General features: G+C 31.2%; 1 protein-coding gene across 13 annotated transcripts in view; it reads left to right on the forward strand.

Moving 5' to 3' along the window:
• The window catches only part of LOC146994835 (cullin-5-like), a 155,836-nt gene extending 146,702 nt beyond the window's left edge, over positions 1 to 9,134 (forward strand). For 11 of the 13 annotated variants that reach the window (XM_085826231.1, XM_085826225.1, XM_085826227.1 and 8 more), the window contains 2 exons: positions 8,076 to 8,183; positions 8,906 to 8,948. In XM_085826231.1, coding sequence (XP_085682357.1) covers positions 8,076 to 8,083 — 8 coding nt within the window. In that variant the 3' untranslated portion in view covers positions 8,084 to 8,183; positions 8,906 to 8,948. Of the gene's footprint in view, positions 1 to 8,075; positions 8,184 to 8,905; positions 8,949 to 9,115 lie in introns of those variants that run through there. The other 2 variants (XM_085826226.1, XM_085826229.1) reach the window with 2 other exon arrangements.
• Positions 9,135 to 22,836: the final 13,702 nt, after the last annotated feature.

The raw sequence follows: 22,836 nt of genomic DNA on the forward strand, positions 1-22,836 counted from the left end.
CCAAACAACAAATATCAGTGTTATATTTTGAAAATTTTCACAGGACTAGTTTCGATAGTTTTACCGAACCACCATCCTCAGCTGCAAAACCTCAAATGAACAAGATAGGAAATAATGATTAGATAAGATAAGAAAGCCTAAACAAGAATAAGCAAGTGGTGCCATCTGTTGATGAAACCAGAACTAAAACATAATTTCTTTAAACGCTGAAGGCAAAGATGGATTGGAATTAGAATCGTTAACTAGAACAGAAAAATTCTTGTCCAGGCTTTCTTATCTAATCATTATTTCATATCTTGTTCATTTGCGGTTTTGCAGCTAGTCCTGTGAAAATTTTGAAAATATAATGCTGATTTTTGTTGTTTGACTTCTGAATTAGTATTTGTTCGGCGTGTTATTGTGTCTTAATTATAGAAGTCCCAAACAGGCTTATTTTGTGCTTTCTTTTTTCCACGTGGTTTTTGTCGTGTTGCGTTTGTATGTGTTTCCGAGCCCAAAACGGCTTATTTTTTGCTTCCTTTTTTTTTGCACATGGTGTGGCCGCCATTTTGTGATTGAATGGGTTTCGGTAAGTACTTTTTTGCAATTTTCTAGTTCTGTTTATGTTTCGCATATTTGGATATTGTGCTTTGCTTGTCTGATTTCATGCATTTTGGTTACAAGCGTTTTGTTTTCTATTCGTTTCAGTGAAAGTTTTTTCTGCTGTTTTGTATGTGCTTTATTATTATTTAGTTTGATTTTCTGCATTGTTTATCATGCCTTCATCCATTAATCGTTTCACTAAATTACACCTGAAGCAGCAAAAATTCCTGAATCATCTTGACTTTTTACTTAAATGTAAATGTAAAAAATTGATCTCCAATTTTATTCAAATCAAATCTAATCAAAAACCTTCCAGTCGCATTTCAAGAATTCTGTTAAATTTCAAGCTTGCCTTACTTCGGTCCATCATAAGGGATACACGTCAACAATTGTCCAAAATTGAACATGAACTCTATAAGCTTCATCTGGAACTCCCTAATTCATATCCAAAATTCACTGCCCTTGAACAAAAGTCTTGGTCTAGAACGGAGAATGCAGTTAACCGTCATAAAAACACCCTTGCAGTTATATTCGGAAAACTTTTTTTACAGTCTTCCAGTAGTTCAAAAAAATCTTCCCATTGTAAACATCAAGCCAATAGTTAATATTTCTAATGTTAGTCTTTCAGAAGAACAAGAGAGAAGTCTAAAATATAATTTTAACTTCTCACAAACCTGTAAACTCTCGATTCCAAAGATTTTGGCTCCTATCGAAAAAACTTTCAAGTTCAGTAAAGTTTCAGATTCACAGAAAGAAATGATTAGGCATCTTATCGCTCATAATGTGAAATTCAATAATAAACCTTTGAAACCAAATCTAACTGTGAGAGAAAGAGCTACAATGCGCGAAATTCATTCTAACCCGTATATTATCATTTCAGAGGCATGCAAAGGTGGCCAGATAGCTGTCATGGATAAGAACACTTACATTGATGGTGTCACTAAACTCTTAAACGAAGGACCATATAATCCGATCCCTAAAGATCCTTCACCTTCGGACCTGTCAAAAAATGAAAACTGCAATCAAATTTTAACGAATCATTTCAAGCAACTTAAAACATTCGCTTATCTCATCTGTTGCGAATTTTGCCAGATTATATGCTCTTCCCAAAATTCATAAAAGTGGTATTCCTTTCTGCCCTATTGTATCAAACTCAGGTACTGCCTCATATCCATTAGCTAAATATTTAGTTTCTAGATTTTCAACTCTATTAGACAATAACATTTACACAATAAAAAATTCAATAGAGTTTGTAAAAAAGGTTAAAACATTTCTCCTAGAAATTTACTCATGGTTTCTTTTGATGTAAAATCATTATTCACCAATGTTCCAGTGGAAGGTGCATTAAGATGTCTAGAAACCAGATTTCGTGAATTTCATTTGTCTTGCATCGAAATTGATGAGCTAATTTCTCTCACTCAACTCTGTTTGAAACAAACACATTTTGTTTTCCAAAATAAATATTACGAGCAAACTGAGGGATTAGCCATGGAAAGCCCCCTCACTCCCATCCTGGCTGATATCTACATGCATTATTAGGAATCAAAATTGTTTGAAACATTAAACTTCCCGGCATGGTTCCATTACGTAGACGATACTTTTACCCTGTTTGAAGGTAATAAAGATGATTTAAATAAAGTTCTTTCAACAATGAATTCTATTGATCTTGCTATTCAATTCACTTTTGAATTTGAGACTTGCAATTCTCTTCTGTTTCTCGACATTCTGGTCACACATAACACATCCAATTTCAGTACTACGGTTTACCGTAAACCTTCTTCGGTTTCCCTTCTACCACACTTTAAATCATGTCATCCGACTAAACAAAAGTTAGCTTCATTTTATTCCTATGTTTTCCGTGCTCTTCAAGCTTGCTCCTCCAAACTATCCCTTGATAAAGAACTAAATTATTTAAAAGCAATAGCTATTGACAGGGGCTTTTCACCTAACATTATTAATCAAGCAGTTAAAAAATTCTCATCTCAACACACTAAAAGGCACACTCTTGTTTTAGGAGATTACAAAAATTCTGTTGTCATTCACTTCTTTCCATCAATTAGCTATAAAGTTGCACATATTTTGCAGAAATTTAACTTTTGGGTTGTTTATTCTCCCATCAATAAAATTCCGAGTTCCATACTCCAAGACCCCATTCTGTATATGAATTCCTGGGGTATTTATAGGATTCCTTGCCAGTGTGGTATTACATTGGCCAAACTAAGAGAGCCTTAAAATTTCGCGTCAAGGAACATGAGTCATATGTTAGAAAAAAGGAAACACAGAAGTCTTCTGTTGCTCAACATTGTTGGTCCGAAAATCACACTTTCAATTTTTCTGCTGCCAAAATTATTCAAAAAACATCTTCCATTCGAGAAATGGATTTTCTAGAAGCATTTCACATTAAAAAAAAACCTTTCTGTTCTAGTTAATGATCCTAATTCCAATCCATCTTTGCCTTTGGCCTTTAAAGAAATTATGTTTTAGTTCTGGTTTCATCAACAGATGGCGCCACTTGCTTATTCTTGTCCAGGCTTTCTTATCATATCTAATCATTATTTCCTATCTTGTTCATTTGCGGTTTTGCAGCTGAGGATGGTGGTTCGGCAGAACCATCGAAACTAGTCCTGTGAAAATTTTGAAAATATAACGCTGATTTTTGTTGTTTGACTTCTGAATTGATATTTATTACTTAAATCCTAATCAGAGGTAATAGTTGGGTGGCTACGGTAAGAAATTTAATGTAAATATGTACAAAGATTTTGTTTCTTTTCCTTTTCAATTATTAATATTTTACTGGCAAATTTTCTTGCTTAAAATGGGGCTTTTTAGTTTCAGAAACATTTTGTACCCCAATTATATGAAGACTTTTATCTTTTTAAATATATTTTTTCTTTTCCTCAACTTTGAGCCAGTACTACTTTCACAATTTTAAGATTTTACAGAAGACAGCATTTTTAGAGTTTCTTAACGGTGCCACTTTGAACTTTGGTGGTCACCCTTCCCTGTGGTAGTAAATTTCACGACCGCACCCACATTTGACTTCCCCACAAACAGAGTTTAACAGGAGAGGTTTATTTGAACACACGTTTAAATACTTAGCTCTGCTGTTAGAGACTGAACCTCATTGCATACTTTTTCCAAGAACTACCATCTTTGGGTTCTTCAGAGCCACTCTGAATTCTACAAGAAACTCAGTTTGGTCATCTGAAGGATTAAGTAAATTTTCGTTTGAAGAATGTGATATGATTTCAATAAGTTTGCATTTTTTAAATTTTATATTTCATAGGTTCTTTCAATTTTATTTTTATTAGACTTTCAGTTTTTGCCGAAATGGGCTGTGCTTTGATTTTATTATTTAAGCAATCTTTATGAAGAGTTATTCGTTTTCTTGGAATTAAAAGTTTAGTTAAACATAATCAGGGAACACTCATTTTTAGAATATTGTTTAAATAACTATTTGTTTTAAAATACACTTACATTGTGATCTGTCTTTATATTTCAATTTGAATTTCAGATATACATATAATGATTTTAGCCCCCCTTTTTTTTTGAATAATCATTTTACATTATGTAATGTTCAGATTCACTTTTTTTGGTTTAATATGAGTTTGTATGTGTTATAAATTTCCTTCTTTTGTCGGTTTTTGATCTCAAATTTACCAGAAGAACAAAACGCATTTTCGAAGCATATTAATTAACTTTTATGAAGCTTTTATTCATTTTCCCCTGATGAGTTCTGAATTAAAGTTTGAATAATGGGAGATTAATTTTTATGCTCTTGTATACACTGTTTTGCAAAAAAAAAAAAAAAAAAAAAATTGAAGCACCATAAAGGAAGTGGTTGTTTTTGATAAAATTGAATATGTGTATGGCTCATACACAGATAATAAAAGGATTAAAAAATCAAGGTCATAATACTTGTTCACGGCTCACAATCACGCATTGAGTGTTCAAATTAGTAGCTAGTCAACTGTTTGAACCGCCCTGGCGGCAATGCATGCTTGAATTTGTTGAGGCAATGAGTGGTAGAGGCTCCTAATGTCATTCTGCGACACATTCTGCCAGGCATTCACCAGTTGTCGCTCCAGATATGCAATATTTTGTGGTGCCCGAATCTGGCGGCCTATCATGTCCCAGACATGCTCGATTGGTAAAAGGCCTGGTGACCTTGCTGGCCAAGGAAGAGTATCAGCTACGCAGAGACAGTCCAGAGATATGCGAGTGGTATGTAGCCTGGCATTATCTTGTTGGAAAATGGCCCCAGGACAACGGGCCATGAAGGGTAATGCAACCGGCCTCAGGATGGTATCAACATATCATTGAGCTGTTAAAGATGTACGGAGGATGACTAAAGATGACCTGCTTTCATAAGAAACTCCCACTCTCCAGACAACTCTGCCGATGTTGTGGGGTCAAAGGCAAACGTCTTAAAGGCCTCTGTGAGCGTAACCCTGCCTCAGACAAGGGCCATGAGATGGAGGGCGGTACCATGGAAGTTATAGACATGGCTGTAGTGCATTGAATGGTCGACAGTGATACCATTGGGGCAGTTTGAACCTGGTATCTTGCCTTGCATTTGTGATTCTTGTCCTTCCAGAGCCTTCATTTCGTCGGCAATTTCCTTGTAGCAAGCATTGCTGCCACCATCTTTGCACAGCAGTGTGTGTACGCTGCAGGTGGCTGCCTGTTGCTCGCTGTGACCACCCAGCTTCATACAACCCTACAATGGGACCACATTTTAAGTTGTTTAGTTGTCTGTAAGATCTTCGAATCATCGTAATGGCATTTTTAGTTGCTTCTTGAAGGAATTACAAGGGCAGCAACAAAGAAAGATAAATTTTCCTCCTCTGTTACTGGTTTTATACTTTGCAAATTGCTCACTAGAAACGCGGGCTATGATCGCAATTCCTGTTTGCCTTGAAACTTTGATCATTTGCATGTTCGATCAAGATGTTTTTGTATACCAAATTTCATCATGATTGCAAAAGTCTTTTTTGGTGCTTCGATTTTTTTTTTTTTTTTTTCTTCAAAAGAGTGTATATTTTCCCTTTTTACATTTTTAGAATTCAAGTTTTATACTACTATGATAATTTTTTATTTTGAAATGTTTTGATTTTATGTTTAACCCCTTTAAAAGGATGCAGTTATTAATATTGTCCAGGATTACCTTGCTTTGACTCCAATTTACTTTTAACTTTATTTTAAATATATATATATATATATATATATATATATATATGACCCTCTTACCTGGCTCAGTGATCTCTGCTTTTTATTCTTATATGTTGAGAAATTTTGCATTTTTTGCTTTAAAAGTGACTGAATAATGTTGTTATATTCTGGCTTATGCCCTTTAGTCAGTGTGCATGCAATAGTTGTAGAATTATCAACAATTTAAAATTTAAGTGATGTTAAGCCTAATGAGGCTGCAATTCGTTTACATCTGAAGCTCTTAGTAGAATAGTGAATTAAATCAGTTGGTGCACCAACTTAAGTTTCTTTTTGTGGAGGAAGGCCAGTATTTAACTTTCAATTTTTGTATGCCGAAAATTTCTGTCCAATGGTCAAACTGCTTGTTTTGGCATAGAAACTCTAATTTTTATTGCAAAAATTGTTTTTTTAAACTGTATTTGGTACTTTAGGTTTTCTTGCATTTTACAATTTTAATGAAGATTTCTTGAGTTTTAATATATTTTTGCTATGCCATGAAATCAGAACTGAATTAATTGAATGTAAAATATATTTCTAATGAAATTTGAGGAAATGAGTTTAAGTGAAATGCAGCAAAAAATGTGTATAATTTAATAAGCCATACAAGGAAATCATTGTGGTGTTCACATCAGTTTTTTTCCTTATAAAGTTTTCTAATGATATCCTTAATTTCTTTTGGAGTGGTAAAATTTGGTACGTTCTTGGCAGTTATTTTAGTAAGCTTAATTTAGGAATTACATGATTTATCTTGTTGATGGTTAAAAAATTTACAAGATTCCAAAAGACAGCTCCAATGTAAAAAGTATAGGTTTTCTGGAAAATTTTGCAACATTTTGATGATTACAAAACACAAGAAAATTCATCGCATAAGCACAAATTTGTTCTATGACTTTTAGTTACTTATCTGGCAGCTGCAAAATATTTTTTTTAACGTCATTAGGTTTATTCATAAAGAAGTTAATGACTTCTGTTTTACAGTCAACGTAGATGGCTGTCCATAGAATTTTGAAGTGATCTGAAGGGATTAAAATCTAGTAAATATAGGATAATGTCATAAAGCCCTCCAGCTGTACTCCATGCCTTTGTCTGACATTCACTGAAATCTGGGGCCCACCTGGACAGTTGGTCAGTTCTTCATGCTTTGCTTCTATTGCTGCTATAAACTGCCATTTGGAATAAATTTTCAAAATTTATTATCTGATTTAGTGGCTATAGTTCATAGTATGCAATTCATTTGCAGACTCTTTTATGCAAAGCATTACTTTTTTGGGATGTGCCCTCTGTGAGTGTTGCTAAAGGAAGTTTGTTTGGTTTACCCTGTGATCTTTTTTCTTCTTATAGTTATAGTATATTATACACTTCTTGTACACTTATGTACATTAATGAGTCATTTCAAAAAAGGAGCTTCTTTATTTCTTTTTAGCAAAGAATTACCTGCTAACTTGAGCAAGCGTATTCTTCTGTGATAAAGTATGGGGTACTCCTACGTTGCAGTGGATTTACATGCCTGATCTTCTTCAAATGATCTATACTTTTTGGAATATTTAGTCTGTCTATTAGTTCCTGAATTGTATCATGTAAACTTAAGCAATAGCTTCTTTTATAGGTCCTTGTTTACTGTGCATGGTTGTCCAGAGCATGCACCATGCCCGAAGCTGAAATTTCGGTTTTTAGGTGTTTCAAAGCAGCTTCAAACTGTGGGTTTAAAAACAGCATTTTTTCTACATACATCACAAATTTGACTAGCCATTAAAATAACTTTTTTTTTTTTTTTTTTTTAAACTAAAAGAACATAATATGACAAAAATGAATTTTTAAGTTCTCAATTCTTAGCACTGTACTGAACAAAATTTATGCCAAAACAGACTCTAGAATTATACAGCGTGAGTGGAAGAGACTGTGTTTAAACATCTGCTTGAATCAAGGTCATTTTTTATCAGTGGTAACAAAATAATTACAAGAAAATACACTTCAGTTTGAAAATCGAGAGAAATTTACACACGATACAATAGTTTCTTATGATTTGAGACTATGAATTATGCCAAGTCACTTTAAAAAATTTAAAAGGTTATTTATTTTCTCAAGCAACTAGCATTGTGTTTATGCGTGGAAAAAAAAAATCAGAATTATAGATCTTATTTGTGGAGGATATAAATTTTTAAAAGTATTTTGGTGTTTGAAACTGAACCATAAAATAAAGTTCATTTGTTATTATATAGCATCTGTTTTAAATTTCTGTTTATTTATTTACTATTATATTTCTGGTGTGTTTATTTTTACAGGACTTTGAAAAATATGTAGAACAATTATTAAAATTATTTGCAAGGTTTAGCAAGCTAGTCAAGGAAGCATTTAATGACGATCCTAGATTTTTAACATCAAGAGATAAGGTATTGCTCATATTTATGTTATAACTGAGATATTTACCATATAGCATGTTCTAGTTAAAATCAAATTTAACAGAAATATTTCAATGGGAAAAATATATTTATGTATTTCTTAAAAGTAAAAGTAGAAAAAAAAAAAAAAATGTTCTTGTGGTATTCCTGTAATTTCAGCAAATATTCCATCAGCTTTAACTCATTCACATCGAAGTCACCCGAAACGTCTGACCATTCAGATATAAGCAGGTTGCTCAAATGTCTGAATACATTTCTACCTGGTGCTTTTCTTCATCATGTTAGTGCATGCCGCATTGGTTTCGGGAGTTGTTAAATGACATACCAACCATTCTTTTGAAGCTATTAAGTAGCTCTGTTATTTGAATTGTGCCTTTGCTCTTCTTTATGTATTGTCAATGTTTCACTATTGATGCTTTCAACTGCAGTCGTGTCCCAAGGGAAAACTGCACGCTGGGTGAAACCACACAAGAGAGTAATCGCTTCACTTAAAAAAGTAAGCTATTGCTAATGCTGTAGCATTCTACTTTGAATGGGAAAAGAAAATCCATTCCAACAAAAATTTGTATATACAGGCATTTCAGATGTTTGAGAGAAACAGATTTGGGTCTCTATCGATGCGAAAGAGTTAATAGGTGTATAGTAAATAATAATAATAATAATAATAATAATTAGTATTTTGTTTTATTTGTTTAAGAATATTTCATTCACAGGCTTTTAAGGAAGTTGTTAACGATACATCTGTTTTCTGCTTAGAGTGGTCTACAAAGCAAAAAGTGTAAGATCATATGTGTTTTTCACATAAAATTCATAAATTGTTAATTTTAATGTCACATAAAAATGTACATTTTGAAGTAGCTCTGCTCACTTTGTTAGAAAATGCTATTTAATAATTTCCGAATATTAAATGTTCTTCTCTACAGGATTGGCAACAGAACTCAACCAGAATTTCGCTGTGCCGAGCTTTTAGCTAATTATTGTGATGTGCTGCTTAGGAAAACCTCTCTCACCAAAAAATTGACATCAGATGAAGTTGATAAAAAATTAAAAGGAGTGGTATGTATTTATATTTTCTGCTATCAGTAGTTAGGTATAAAATATAATTGACAGATTTAAATGTTTTAAGTTACAGTTCTATGTAATATATATGTATGCATTACATAACTATACCAAATTTTTGTTAGTTAATGTAAAATTTGATGAAAATAATTTTTTTATTTTAAATTAATACTTAATTTTCAAATTAATGCATGAGATTTATTTTTTCCCCCATTGGGTGGACACATACTTATTAAGCATTGGTTGAGAATGGCTGAGCATATCACTCATTTAGCTATTTCATCCTCAGAAGTATTGTCCATGGGTATTCAATATTGTACCCCAGTAAAGGGGAATTGACAAACATCCATATCTTCTCCAGGAATCGAATTCAGGTCCTATAATATGGCATTTGCACTGCTAACCACTTTAAAGAACAACAGGGAATAAACTTAAGATTTCATAAAAACTGGAATTCTCTTCTTTTCTTTAATTATTCAATATCTTATGAAAATGCGTTTATTTATTACAGAGGGTGTTTACACATTTTTAGAATAATTTTTGGGCCATTTAATTTATGTTTAAAATGTGAAGAGTATTTTTTTAAATGTTCGATCTGATAGCCTTTTTACTGGACTGTAAGTCTGGGTCATGATTTCTATGATGGAAGGGCTCTTCTGATTTCCATGATAGAAAGACTCTCCATAAAATTTTGGCAGTATTGATCTCCATTCCTGTTCCACTTCTTCCAGGGTTCATCAATTGTGGTGGGTAGCACTTACAAAGAGCTCATTTTGAGACACTAGATACACAGTAGTCCATAGGTCAGGGAACTTTGTTCGAATACGTTAAAAAGGTATATACAGTATGAAGTCCATAATCCGGACTCATCAGGACTTCATCCGGATTAGGGGTTTTTCCGGATCATAAGATCATCAATTTAAATCTGGTAAGATTGCATACAGAAATTACACAATTAAAAATATGAAACTGTAATTTATGAAATAAAGAGCAATTATGATCTAAAGGGTATCAAAATTTACAAAAAAAAGCGTAATATTTATTTGTTTACTGTGTTAAACATTTCTTTCAATGTAAGTTGTTTAAGTTGGTTTGTTTTTTGTGCCAATACTTTCTTTTTAATTCTATAAACAGACATAATTTCTTGTTCAGTTACAAAGTTCCACTGCTCAAGTCCTGTAATTGTTGTGTTGCGAATACCGACTAACTTATCAATCGAAATTTTTTTGTTTTCAATAACCTCTCTGTCACTTTCTTCACTATCAGAAGTGGTATTTTCTGGATCTAGAACCATACTACAGATTTCGCTGTCCATTAATTGATTGATAATTGGGGCATTGTCGTCCCAATGAAAAACTTCTGTTATATCATCTTCATTTATTATCGCTTCTCCACATTTCTTTACAAAATCCAATAACTGGAAAATTTCACCTTTACTTTGCGATGTCCGAATACCTTCAAATTCGCGGCTATGAATGACCATGAAATATGGTCACCATGAAATATGGTAGCTGGCCATAAATTATGCCAAGCATTTTTTAATGTGTCTGGAGACACATCCTCCCAACGTGCATGCGCAAACGAGCAATAACGAGCATGCATAAAGCATACAAAAAAAGTTTTTGGATTTTGAGGTCTGGATTATAGATCATTCCGGATAATGGACGTCCGGATTACGGACTTTGTACTATATGTATATATGATCGGTCTTCATTTTTTCAAGAAATTCTGTGGTACTTTTCAAAGTATGACTTTGTCTTGATAAATTCTTCTTGCTTTGTCTTGATAAATTCTTACGCTTTGAAAGTCACTGGCATAAAGAAATGGAATTTCTATTGTCAATATCGGTCATAAAACTTTCTCTTGATAGTGAATTAATGTTGAAATTTTTTTCTGCTCTTCTTATTTTTATTTTCCTACTGTAAAAGAATCCTGCGGCAATCATAAAGCCATTACAGAAACTTAATTATGCATTGACGGAACTAAGTTTATGGTTTCTTTTTCTCTTCCTTTTCAGTATCAAATAAAACATTTTTTTTAGTTGTTGCCATCATTTAGGTAAAACCATGCTTCAGCAAAGGTCGCAATGTATTTTCATTTATGTCCTGCTAAATAGTTTTCATACAGGGTTCTGCAAGCTGTTGTGTCTTGAGCCACATGCCTTGGCGAAAGCTGGTGAACATTATGCTTTTTAGATTTTTTAAAGTTGTAAGTCTTGGTTTGTTGTTTTATTTATTGTTGGTACGGATGTATTTAAAGATTTTACAATTGATTTCTGCATCGTCGGATTTTCTCTGGTTACTAATGATTTAACTATAGAAACAGGAGTATGTACCTTTTTTGAATATTTGCTTGAAGTTTTTTCAATGCAGAAGTAATAATTGACGGTTTTTTTCATGTCCAATGAATAATGTTGCTTATTTTGCTCTTAGAAAATATAATAGCATACATTGCTCTAAGCTTCATAATTACAGAATAAGAATAAACTTGAGAGGCATTAGAAACAGTATGTACCTTTTTTTTGGTATTCATTTGGAACCTTCTTTCCATGTAGAAGGTCCATTGATGGTTTTTCCTTTTCTGAAGAATAATATTGCTTATTTTCCACTTAGAAATTGTAATGTGATTCATTTCACCGTGTTTCTGAATTACGGAATAGGAATATTACTCTTCGGAAAGCGCAAAAACATATTCCTCGGTCCACAATTTGTTTGCAAGCAACGTTTTGAAAGAAAAATTTAAAAAAAAAAAAAAAAAAAAATCAAACCATTTTTCTCGTTTCAATGAATAATTTGTGGCCTCAAATTTTTACTGCAAAACATTTGTTTTTCTTCAATTCTTTATTTAAATTATTTTGAAAATGTGTAAACACCCTCTTTATTATTCAGTAATGAATATTTAAGTTACCACCAATTAATATTACCATATAATATGATTAATATCTGTTAAAAGTATCAGTTATTGAATTATGTCATCAGTCATTCCTAATTAAATAATTAGAACTAAAACTGGCATGTTTTTTTTTGGGGGGGGGGTACTCAAAAACATAATATTGTCCATTTTGCCATTCTGACGAAGTTTTCATTTAATTTTTTAAAAAATAAAAATTTTTTGTGTGATCTGTTTTATAGAAAAAGTAAATATTCAAGAATCAATTATATTACACATAGTTTGGATAATTTTACTGTTATAAAAAATATGCATTAACTTTTATAAAGATAAGAATTTTAAAAAAAATTAAAACTTTTATGTTGGTTGAAAACATGGGAAAAAAGTAGATCCAAAATTGTAAATATTGTCCATTTTGCCATCCTGATGAAGTTTTCATTTCATTGTTTAAAAAATATGAAATTTTTTTTGATCTGTTTTATAGAAAAACTAAATATTCAAGAATCAATTGTATTACACATATTTTGGATAATTTTACTGTTATCAAAAATATGCATTCATTTTTATAGAGATAAGAATTTTTAAAACAATTTAAACTTTTATGTTGGTTGAAAACATATATATAAAAAAAAAGTAGATCCAAAATTGTATGTATTAGATACATTTTGATTCTTCTGTCATATGATCTAAAACTGGTGTCTCCAAACATTTTAGCCAGTAGGCCATATTGGCTCTTTCACAAAGCTACGATCCAGTTAATTCATCATACCACTGTAATGAACAGCATTTATAATGAACAGCATTTATGAGGAACAGCATACATGTTTTTAAATGAGGGAGTGAGATTTTTGTGATTGGATTTATGTGCTATGATCTTATGAAAAGTCTTGTTTTTTAGACATTTATGCAGTTTCACCTAATATAAATTTCTTAAAGCTGTTTTTAAACATTTTCAAAAATATATTTTTGTCCCAGAATATTACAGATTTCTTTATGTACTTTACTTTTCAGTAGTTTTATCTCCCCATTGTCACAATTTATCAGTGTATTTTATTTACACTTTTCTCTGAGGCAAACTTTCTCTCATAAGTATTTTATATTTTGGGTAAGTTTTGTGTGAAAAAAACATCTCCAAGATTAAAATAAATTACTACATAAAAAGAACAAAAATTAAGTTTTAAATAAAATCACTACTGAAAATTTCTATGAACCGACCTAGCATAGTACTATAAAAGTTAGAAAGATAACACACGAAACCTTTAAGTAAGTGCGAAGTATTGTAATTGTAAAAAATTTAGGATATCATGTTTTAATGAAAATATCCATTTTGACCTCTCTTCAATCTATTTAAATGATTTTTTGTGTACGCACGCACAGAATAAAGAGACTCTTTCCCCCAAAATGGATTTAGGAGAGATTTTTTTCATGATGTCTGTACGTATGTATCTTGCAAAATTCAAAAACAAGTAGTCTTAAATTCTCTATATGGCACTGCTATAACATTTAGTTGTGCACCTCCCTTTTTGATTGCAATCTGCTGCATCAAAAGTCTCTCTCTCTATATATATGTATATATATACGCACTCTGTTACCTGGCTCGATGAGCTCATTTTTTTTATTCTTATATGTTTGTAAATTGGCCCCTGCAGGCTAATTTATTAATTAAAGATATTATCAGAACTTAATATTATCAGATTTGTAGAAATGGTTTCCTGGTTTTTAAATATTGATTACTCTGAACTAATATTTGAAGCAGAAAGATGCTTAAAGCCGATTGAAATGATACTGTTGTTAAAATTAAAATTCATATGTACACATGTTCATCTCTCCGATTTATTTCTTCAGCTTTTAGTTTTGAAGTATGTTCAAAATAAGGATATTTTCATGAGGTATTACAAATCTCATCTCACAAGACGTCTCATTCTCGAGTCTTCAGCTGACAGTGAGAAAGACAAAATTATGGTTGAATGGTTAAGAGTAAGTAAAGTTTTAAATTTTTATCTTGATATGAGTTTTATAATATATAAAATTCTGCTTATTATTAACCTTTATTTATTTATTTATTTATCCCCTCACACCAAAGGATGTTGGTATGCCTGCTGATTATGTAAACAAATTAGCAAGGATGTTTCAAGATGTAAACATTAACAAAGATGTTAATCAGCACTTTAAAGATCTTCATTGAAATAGTGGTTCTTGGGTTGGTAAGTTACAAATTTTTGTCACTTTTTTAAGGTGATAAGGTGCTTTATATCCATGCTTCTTAACATTTTATGTGTACTCCTTAGGAATATGTCTGTAATTCGTCTACTTTTTATATGGTTATATAAAATAATAATGTGTATTGTATTAATGGGAATGTTATATATAATTATACCAGTATCCATTTTGAACAATCAGCTATTAAGAATGGTCATTATAGTAATAGGCCTCGTATATTTCAAATAGGTAAAATTTTATTGTTAATTTGTTTCTGGTGAATTTTGGCTCAGGGAGGGAGGAGAAAACAATTACAGACATAATGAGTATTATGCTTAAAATAAACATAAAAAAGTTTGTATCACCAATTTATCATTAATGACATTGAGTTGTCAAACTTAAATGCATTTACTTGAGACATCACTACCAAAATGGGTTAGAGCTTATTTCTTTAGCAACAGACAGCTATAGACGTCCTATTAAGAGATATTCTTGTGGTAGACAGACAGAATGTGCACACACACATGATACGTTTTTTATTTGCACATCTAAAATATGTATATCCAGAAATATATAAAATTTTCATCATGGTAGCTTCTGTAATTTTAACATTCCTATACATTAAAAACTGGCTTATCATTTAATTCTGTTTTATGTATGAAGATACTGTTCAAGAAATAATTTTATTAAACAGTAAGACTGAAAATTTGGTCAGACTTTTTGAATTAATCTTTCTATAATTTTTCATTAAAGAAACATTGATTTTTTTTATATGGCTGGTTAAAAGAGCTAAAGAAAAGAAATGTCTTATTCATTTACTGCTTGTGAATGGTACAGCAATATCAGAAACCCTTGGGATTGGGGCATGACACAGCAGTCAGTTCCCATACATATGATGCCACATTGCTTGTAGCATTACCTACTGTTTGCAAAGTGGCTATCGTTCTGTTTTCTTTAATGGTTTATAGCAGGGGTTCTCAACCAGTGGTACACGTACCACTGGTGGTATGCAAGAGAAAAATAGGGGGTATGCAAAGAAGCTAAGTATTTTTAACTATTAAATTCAAAAATTAAAACCCCAACATCCTAGTTGAGTTTTTTTTCTCTAACACTTGTAAATTTATGCAAGAGTGGTGGTGTAGTAGTATTTTGTAGTGGTGGTACTAAAGGTTTTCAATTTTTGTTTAGATGGTACGCACTCATCAAAAGGTTGAGAACCGCTGGTTTATAGTAGAGACCAGGGGTTGGCCTGTGAGCCAAATCTGACCTGCAGCCTGCTTTAATACAGCCCATAGCTTAATATTGTATTTAAATAAAAAAATTTTAATGCAGCTGCCAGTAATTGGGTTGAGAAGTTCTAAAAAATAACTATTGGGATCACATCTTTGCATTTATAATCTGCCGTTGCCATAGAACAAATGTTGCCAGTTTTCTCAATTTTTCTTTAGTAGTACATGTTGTATTGTTTGTCATGTCTTTTGGTGTTTAGTGATTATCAGCACTCTGTGTTGTTTTATTATTTTCATTTTATTTTACTTATTACCAACTACTCTCATTTCACTCTCAAGACCTTGGAAAAGTGGAGGTAAAAGGTGGAAAGTGAAATTTGATAGTTGTGGTATTAAAGCAGAATGAATATTTGGCTATGAAATTAAATGATAAAGTATTGTGTTTATTGCATAATATAATAGCTCTGTGAAAAGCGTAGTTCCTTCTGTGAAATATATATCCTTACCAAACTAAGCACTCAAAACAATATTTAAAGTTCACAGAAAATGAATGATTGTTAAAACTGGAATGTTTAAAATAGAGTGCTTCATTACAATATGATTTATTTGCAAAATTAAAAATTTATAATGAAGCAGTAAGTAACTTACGAACAACTCATTTATAAGCTGCCAAAAAAGAAAAAAAAAATCGGAAGGCCTTCAGATTTTACTTTACGCCCAAAGAAGCTTTTTTTTTAACGTTTTCTGTGTTACCTGTATTTGCTAAATATCATGTTCGTGAAGAACTTGAACCATTAAATTCAGTTTAATGGTTCAAGTTCAATTCAGTTTAATGGCAGTATTGCAAAATAATTTTGAAATGAGTATATCTTTGGAATTTCTGATACACAGTCTCATGCCCTGGAGATAAAATTTTTTCCCCCATACAGTGTTGCCATTGCTTGCTTCGAAATCATTGAGTTTGTTAATACAAAGTTCGTTAAAGTTTTACAAAGTATGAAATAGATAATAAAACAAATTCCAAATTCGGGCTTCCAGATGCCCATATTCAGGTGGAAACTTCTGTTATTCAAAATTTGATGGCTCTAGGTATCGTTGTTTTATCATAGTGCAAGAAACATATATACATTTATGCAAATTTTTCATTATTTAATTTCTTTAAATATAATACAGGGCTCTAATATTTTGTGGTAGCAATTTGAAAAGTAAACTGACTTCAACGTAAAAGGCCAAAAGGCTAATGCCCTGTGGGATAAAAAGAGATAAAAAAGATAAGAAAAAGGAAAAAAAATATGTTTTGATGATGAATTTATTAAATCATGTTTGTTTGTGATAGCTGAAGAAATGTGCCCAGAGGAAATGCATTTGTTTTGATCTGCCAGCCATTCGACGAGAACTGTTAAAAGAGTTGAGCACATTATTAACTGCATTAATAGTCAATTAAAAGACAAAGCAAAAATTTTCATTTTTGTTGGCTGTTGATGTATTGAAAGACTTTAGTGACACAACCAGATTGCTGCTGTTTATTCAAGGAATCAATATTGAGGTGACCTAAGAATTAGCTTCTGTGAATGATCTGCATGGAACAATTACTGGGAAAGATATCTTCAGGGAAGTTGAGAAAACACTAACACAGTTTGTAGTGAAATGAGTTAAAATGTATCACAATTGATGTAGGATGGGAAAGTATTAGTTGGATAATTGTGAAGAAGCTAAATGTTAAACATATCTGGGTAAAATCCTTGTATTATTTATTTGCGTACTGTTTGCGAGAAACACTTCAATCTGTCATGTCTCATTGAACTAGTTGTGTAAGCTATTTTATTCACTTTCATCATCAGTTTCATGATTTTTTTATTAAAGCTAACAAAGTGAAAGGTTATGATTTGCTCTACCATACAGTAGTTTGATGTGTTAGCAATGGAAAATTTTTTTTTGAGACTTTTGAAATAATTGAAATTTTTCGAAATGAGAAAAAGTGTCCAACCACTATTATAGAACATTGAATAACTATAGAAATTATGATTTCTTACAGATATCGTGGGATAGTTTAACAAATTTAACTTCAAATTACAAGGAAAGGCTTGTAATTTAAAGTTAAATTTATTAATTTAACTGTTTGTTATTTTTTCTAATTTAAGTTAAATTTGTTATTCATTTCACGTATGGCCCAACAGCGGCCGAGCGGTAAAGTCGCTGAACACTGGTAGTTCGGTCCAAGGTTCGAATCCCGCGAACGGGCTGGCTGCATGGGTGTTTTTGTGGTTTTCTCCATATATAATGTATATACGAGCCAATCTACCCTTAGAAAGTCCTCCATGAAGGTATCCCTCTCCTTAGGCAGCCCTAGTGTGCTTATATTAGCCCTAGTGTGCTTTACCATAATTAAATACAACACAATACACCATTTCACCTATGAGCATAACTGCTATGCTCACATGTGAAATGAATTCTGTCTGTCTTATTGCTGAAAAATCACGTTAAATGAGTTTAATTGTTTTCCATACTGTAAAAGTGTGAAATCTCCATTCCCCCAAAATTTGTGACAGGTACATTTTGTGAACATAAGTTACAACAATGTTCAGGTACATTTTGTGAACATAAGTTACAACAATGATCTTTTGCAAGCGCAAAGACATCTCCATATTTTAAAATCCATTTGCTTGTGCAACTGAGGACCTTCAAATGCAAGTGATTGATCTGCAGAATGATGATATGCTAAAAATGATGGTTGAAGAAATGGATCTAACTCAGTTATATAAATACCTTTCAGATGATAAATATGATCATAGGGAAACAGACTTCAGTACTGAAGATCCCGAGTTCAAATCCTGAAGAAGGCATGGATGGAAATTATCTGTCTTCTCATAGAAGGTAACAGTGTCTGCCTATTAGATGCCTCCGTAATAAAATGACCACCACTTCTGGCCTTAACTTAGGCAAAACCCTAAAAATGGCTCGTACCCGCCATTAAAAAAAAAGAGAAAATCATATTAATGTCAATTTATATCTGTATTTGGGATTACTTACCAATGTGAAAGGAAATTTTCAAAAATGAAGTGTGTATAGTCGCAGCTCAGATCATTATTAACAGTTGGCAGTACTAACTTGGAAGTACTAACTTCGAACTTCAATATGATAAAGTATTATCTTGAAAAAAACAATTGTATTCATCACATTAGTATAAAATTTTAACTTATTCCATTATATATTTATTAATAAACAAAATTATTTTATTTATTTATGAATTTTTTTAGGGGGGTGGTGTAAATATTAGCAAAATGTGCATAACTATAAAAATATCACTTCCTAAAAAATGTTTTAAACTTTTTTTTTGAAGCCTACCCAGCCCAAAATTTTTGTGATCTGGCCCCTTGTTTTTTTTTGAAAGTTTGCCAATCTCTGGTATAGATTGTAATAGTTCAATGAACAATGTGCATGGATTCATGAATGGTGTGCATCCATCTTTTCTGATGAATCATGATTTTTCATACAGCCGCATGATAGTCATGTTTGTATTGGAACTGATTGTTGGAGTCATTTTACATTATCATATCAACTGAGCACCTGTAATTATGGTATGGGATGTGCTACAAGTCCCATTTGCATCTGTTATACATACCTAGTACTTTTTTTAGCCAATATTACATTGAAGAGATGTTAGAGCTTCCAATAGACCTAAATGTTGAGATCACTTGTGGAGTCAGCTACCAGCAAAGTAATATGTGATTGCATGCTTCACACATTTTGTGACATTGTTTCAACAGATAGCATTTTCCATATCTTTTTTAGGCAGTATGTTCAGGATATTTTTATGGATTTAAAACATCTGCTCTGTCATTGGCCAGAGGCTTGGGCAAAAATAACCACTAATAACTACAACAGATGGACTTTGGCAAAGTGTTAATGCTTCATGGATGCAATATCTTTAGTTGATACCCAGATTTAACTCCACTGTATGCCAAGTCACATAGCAGCAGTTATTGCTACCCATAATGATTATTCACAGTACTGAACTTTAGGTGTTCTGAAATGCCAAACAGCATGCAAGTTTAATCATATCATCCATGTAATTAATTTATAAAATAAATATGAGTTTTTATTTTATATGCATTATGTCACTTTCAAATCCAGCAGTTTATTTTTGTGCCTTTTTTCATGAGTTAGTTCCTGATATCAATTTATTCCACTTGTTTTCTTTATTAATAATTTTTTAAAAATATTTTTTTATAATTTTTTGTATTATTGTTCTTTTCTTCATAATACATTTTATAGGTTCTTTCAATGTGAAAATTCTTAATGCTGGTGCTTGGGCTAGAGGAAGTGAACGGATACAAGTATCATTGCCTCTAGAATTTGAAGATTTTATTCCTGAAGTAGAAGAATTTTATAGACAAAAACACAGTGGTCGTAAACTTCAGTGGTATCATCACATGTCAAATGGCACTGTAAGACTTTATTTTTTCTCCTAGTTGTATATATACAACTTTCTCACATTTACTCTGATTAGGAACAGGGATTCTAAAACTTATTTAGTTTTGTACCACATAAATAAGAATAATATATATATATATATATATACACCATTATGTACCAACATAAATATGAGAAAGTTACATATTATGTACCAGTATATGGGCCACTTTGTATTCATTTTGACCATTCATTTAAATCTTTTGTGTAAAAATTTTGCTATAAAAATAATGTAATATACCATAGTTTTTGATAAATCCTGCTTTAGAATATTGCTATTATACCAAGACTGTGCATAAATTAGAACAATATATTAGTCATAACATGTGTTACTTTTAAAATTTGTCAAGTCTATCGACTATTAAAAATATGAAAATAACAAATAATGGTATTTTAGCATATAAATATATTATAATATATTGGAGAGTTCAGACTATCTTCCATAACTGTTAATATTCAGAATGATAATTAATTCTTGTTGGTAAGTGAATAAGCACAAATGCAAGTATCATAACAGAATAATTTTATAAATGTAACTTACAGAATGTGAATTTAGAAAAACCTACATATAACAATTTACTTTACATTACAATTAACGATTTACTTAAGATTATAAAGTCACAGTGATGGTCATAAATAGCATTATGGAGAAATATCTTTTTAATTGTATTATTGCATTGGCAGAACTCAAGTCATATTGATGGTAATAAGTAGCATTGTGGAGAAAGTTAAACTTCCTAGTGTTCTTGCTTTGGCAGAGAGAAGATTCAATCTTCTGTCATGTGTGAATGATAATTTTACTGAGAAGTCTCCCATACCAACACCTCCTAGAACTAACTCAAGGCCACGGCGCGTTTCCCAAGAGGAGGTGTGACGTCAGTGTCAGTAGGGATTGTATTTCATTTAACTCTCCCCACCCAGGACTGTGGTGGGTGGATTTCTGGAGTTTTGACGGTCACTTGGTCAGAAATCGTCCATAAGAACAGTCGACATTTTCTTTCTTTTTTCAGATATTTCTATATTATAAGTATTCCACTTTATTATTTGTTTTTCAAATTTTTGATATGGTTTACACATGCTGTGTACCTAACTGTAAAGGGAAATATCCAAATGGTCCAAAAGTACAGGTTTCTTTTTTCCGAAAGAGAAAGAATTCTTAAATAAATGAATAAAGGCGATTCATAGAAGCAATTTCAAGCCAAAAATATTTTCGAAGGTAAGTTGCATTTTTTTTTTTTTTCCCTTTAATGAATAAGTTTATACTTATCTGTGCTTTAAAAAGTGCTTCTGTGTTAAGTATGTTATAATTATCATAAACTAAAGCGAGTACATACATTTATAGAAAGTAAACATATTTAATCTTATTGTAAGTCTAATAGTGATTATATAAGTATGATGATTAATTTAATTTATAGCAGATAGTACTGTTTATCATCATGCTAATCGTTCAATCTATAGCAGATTGCATTCTTTATCGTCATGCTAGTCAATTTGTAGTAAATAGCATCATTTACCAAGTTAAGTAAATTAAACAAATGTGTGACTTAAAAGTAGGATTAGATTAAATGTAGGATTAATAAAAATTCAAAATGGTAAATACATTTTGTATGTTGCAAAATGCTTGCATTTAAATATCTCGATACATTTGTCACAGGAACAGCGTATTTATTAAAATCCGAAGACCTTCAAAAATCTTGATAATATATCTGTAACTAATACCAATTTTGTTTCTGATGTTAATGCGAAAAAATACGCTATTTAAATTTTTGTGAGTTCATGCCTGATATTCTTAAAATTCACTTAATATAACATAAATCATTAAATATGAAGTTTTACAAAATCTTGTATTTAATTCTAGTTTAGATAATTAAATCCGATTATAACAATCTTTGCATGCAAGTGTTTCGTATTTTTTGTAAGTAAATAATTAAATTTATGCAACACTTTATTTGACAAAAGAATTTTCTATCTAATTAGACATTATTCTTCAAAACTAGTACCTGTTTCACTTTATACAATTAATAGATAAGTATGATTTTCTTTCTATTAGTCGTGAATAAACATTAACTTATATTATTTAGTAGAATAAACAAACCAAAATATGAATTTTTACCTGCTACAGGGAATGTATGCATTTCTATATATTTGCACGTATTAAAATTTACGAAATTCTGAGTTTCATTTATTTTTTGTCAAAGGTATTCATTATGTATTCCCTCTTCATTTACTTGTATAGTGCAATATCAATGCAACTTTTCTATGTGTATATGTTAAAGTTCATGAAATTTTTTTATTGTGTTTTGATTTTTAAATTTAATTACTTCATATATATATATATATATATATATATGTTAAAAATCATAAAATTCTCTTTCTTCACCCCAAATATATTATTTTAAATTGTATATTTTGTATAGCAGTATGTCGAAGCAATTTTTTTTTTCCCAAAGAAATCGAATATATTGTCATACATATATACGCATGCATATACATACGTATGGAAATAAAAATGTATGGCATCATATTTCATAAAGACTACAATTTAAGTTCTTTCTAAAGATAGAAATGTAGTCTTTATGAAATATTATGCCATACATTTTTATTTGATGAAATGCAGTCTGTGATAAAAAAAAAAAAAAAAAAAAGCAATATTTATTGTTTCCCGTTTACAGACAGTTTTGAATAATTTTGAATTGACTGTAAAGACAATTTCGATGATTTTCTTCTTTTCCTTTATTGGAACAATCCTTCCTCTTTTTAGTTGACTGATTGAAAATAAACATATACATGTTATC

This window comes from Stegodyphus dumicola, chromosome 11, assembly GCF_044657685.1.
Source record: "Stegodyphus dumicola isolate Sdum_Otavi_A_Nest chromosome 11, ASM4465768v1".
Taxonomy (NCBI): domain Eukaryota; kingdom Metazoa; phylum Arthropoda; class Arachnida; order Araneae; family Eresidae; genus Stegodyphus; species Stegodyphus dumicola.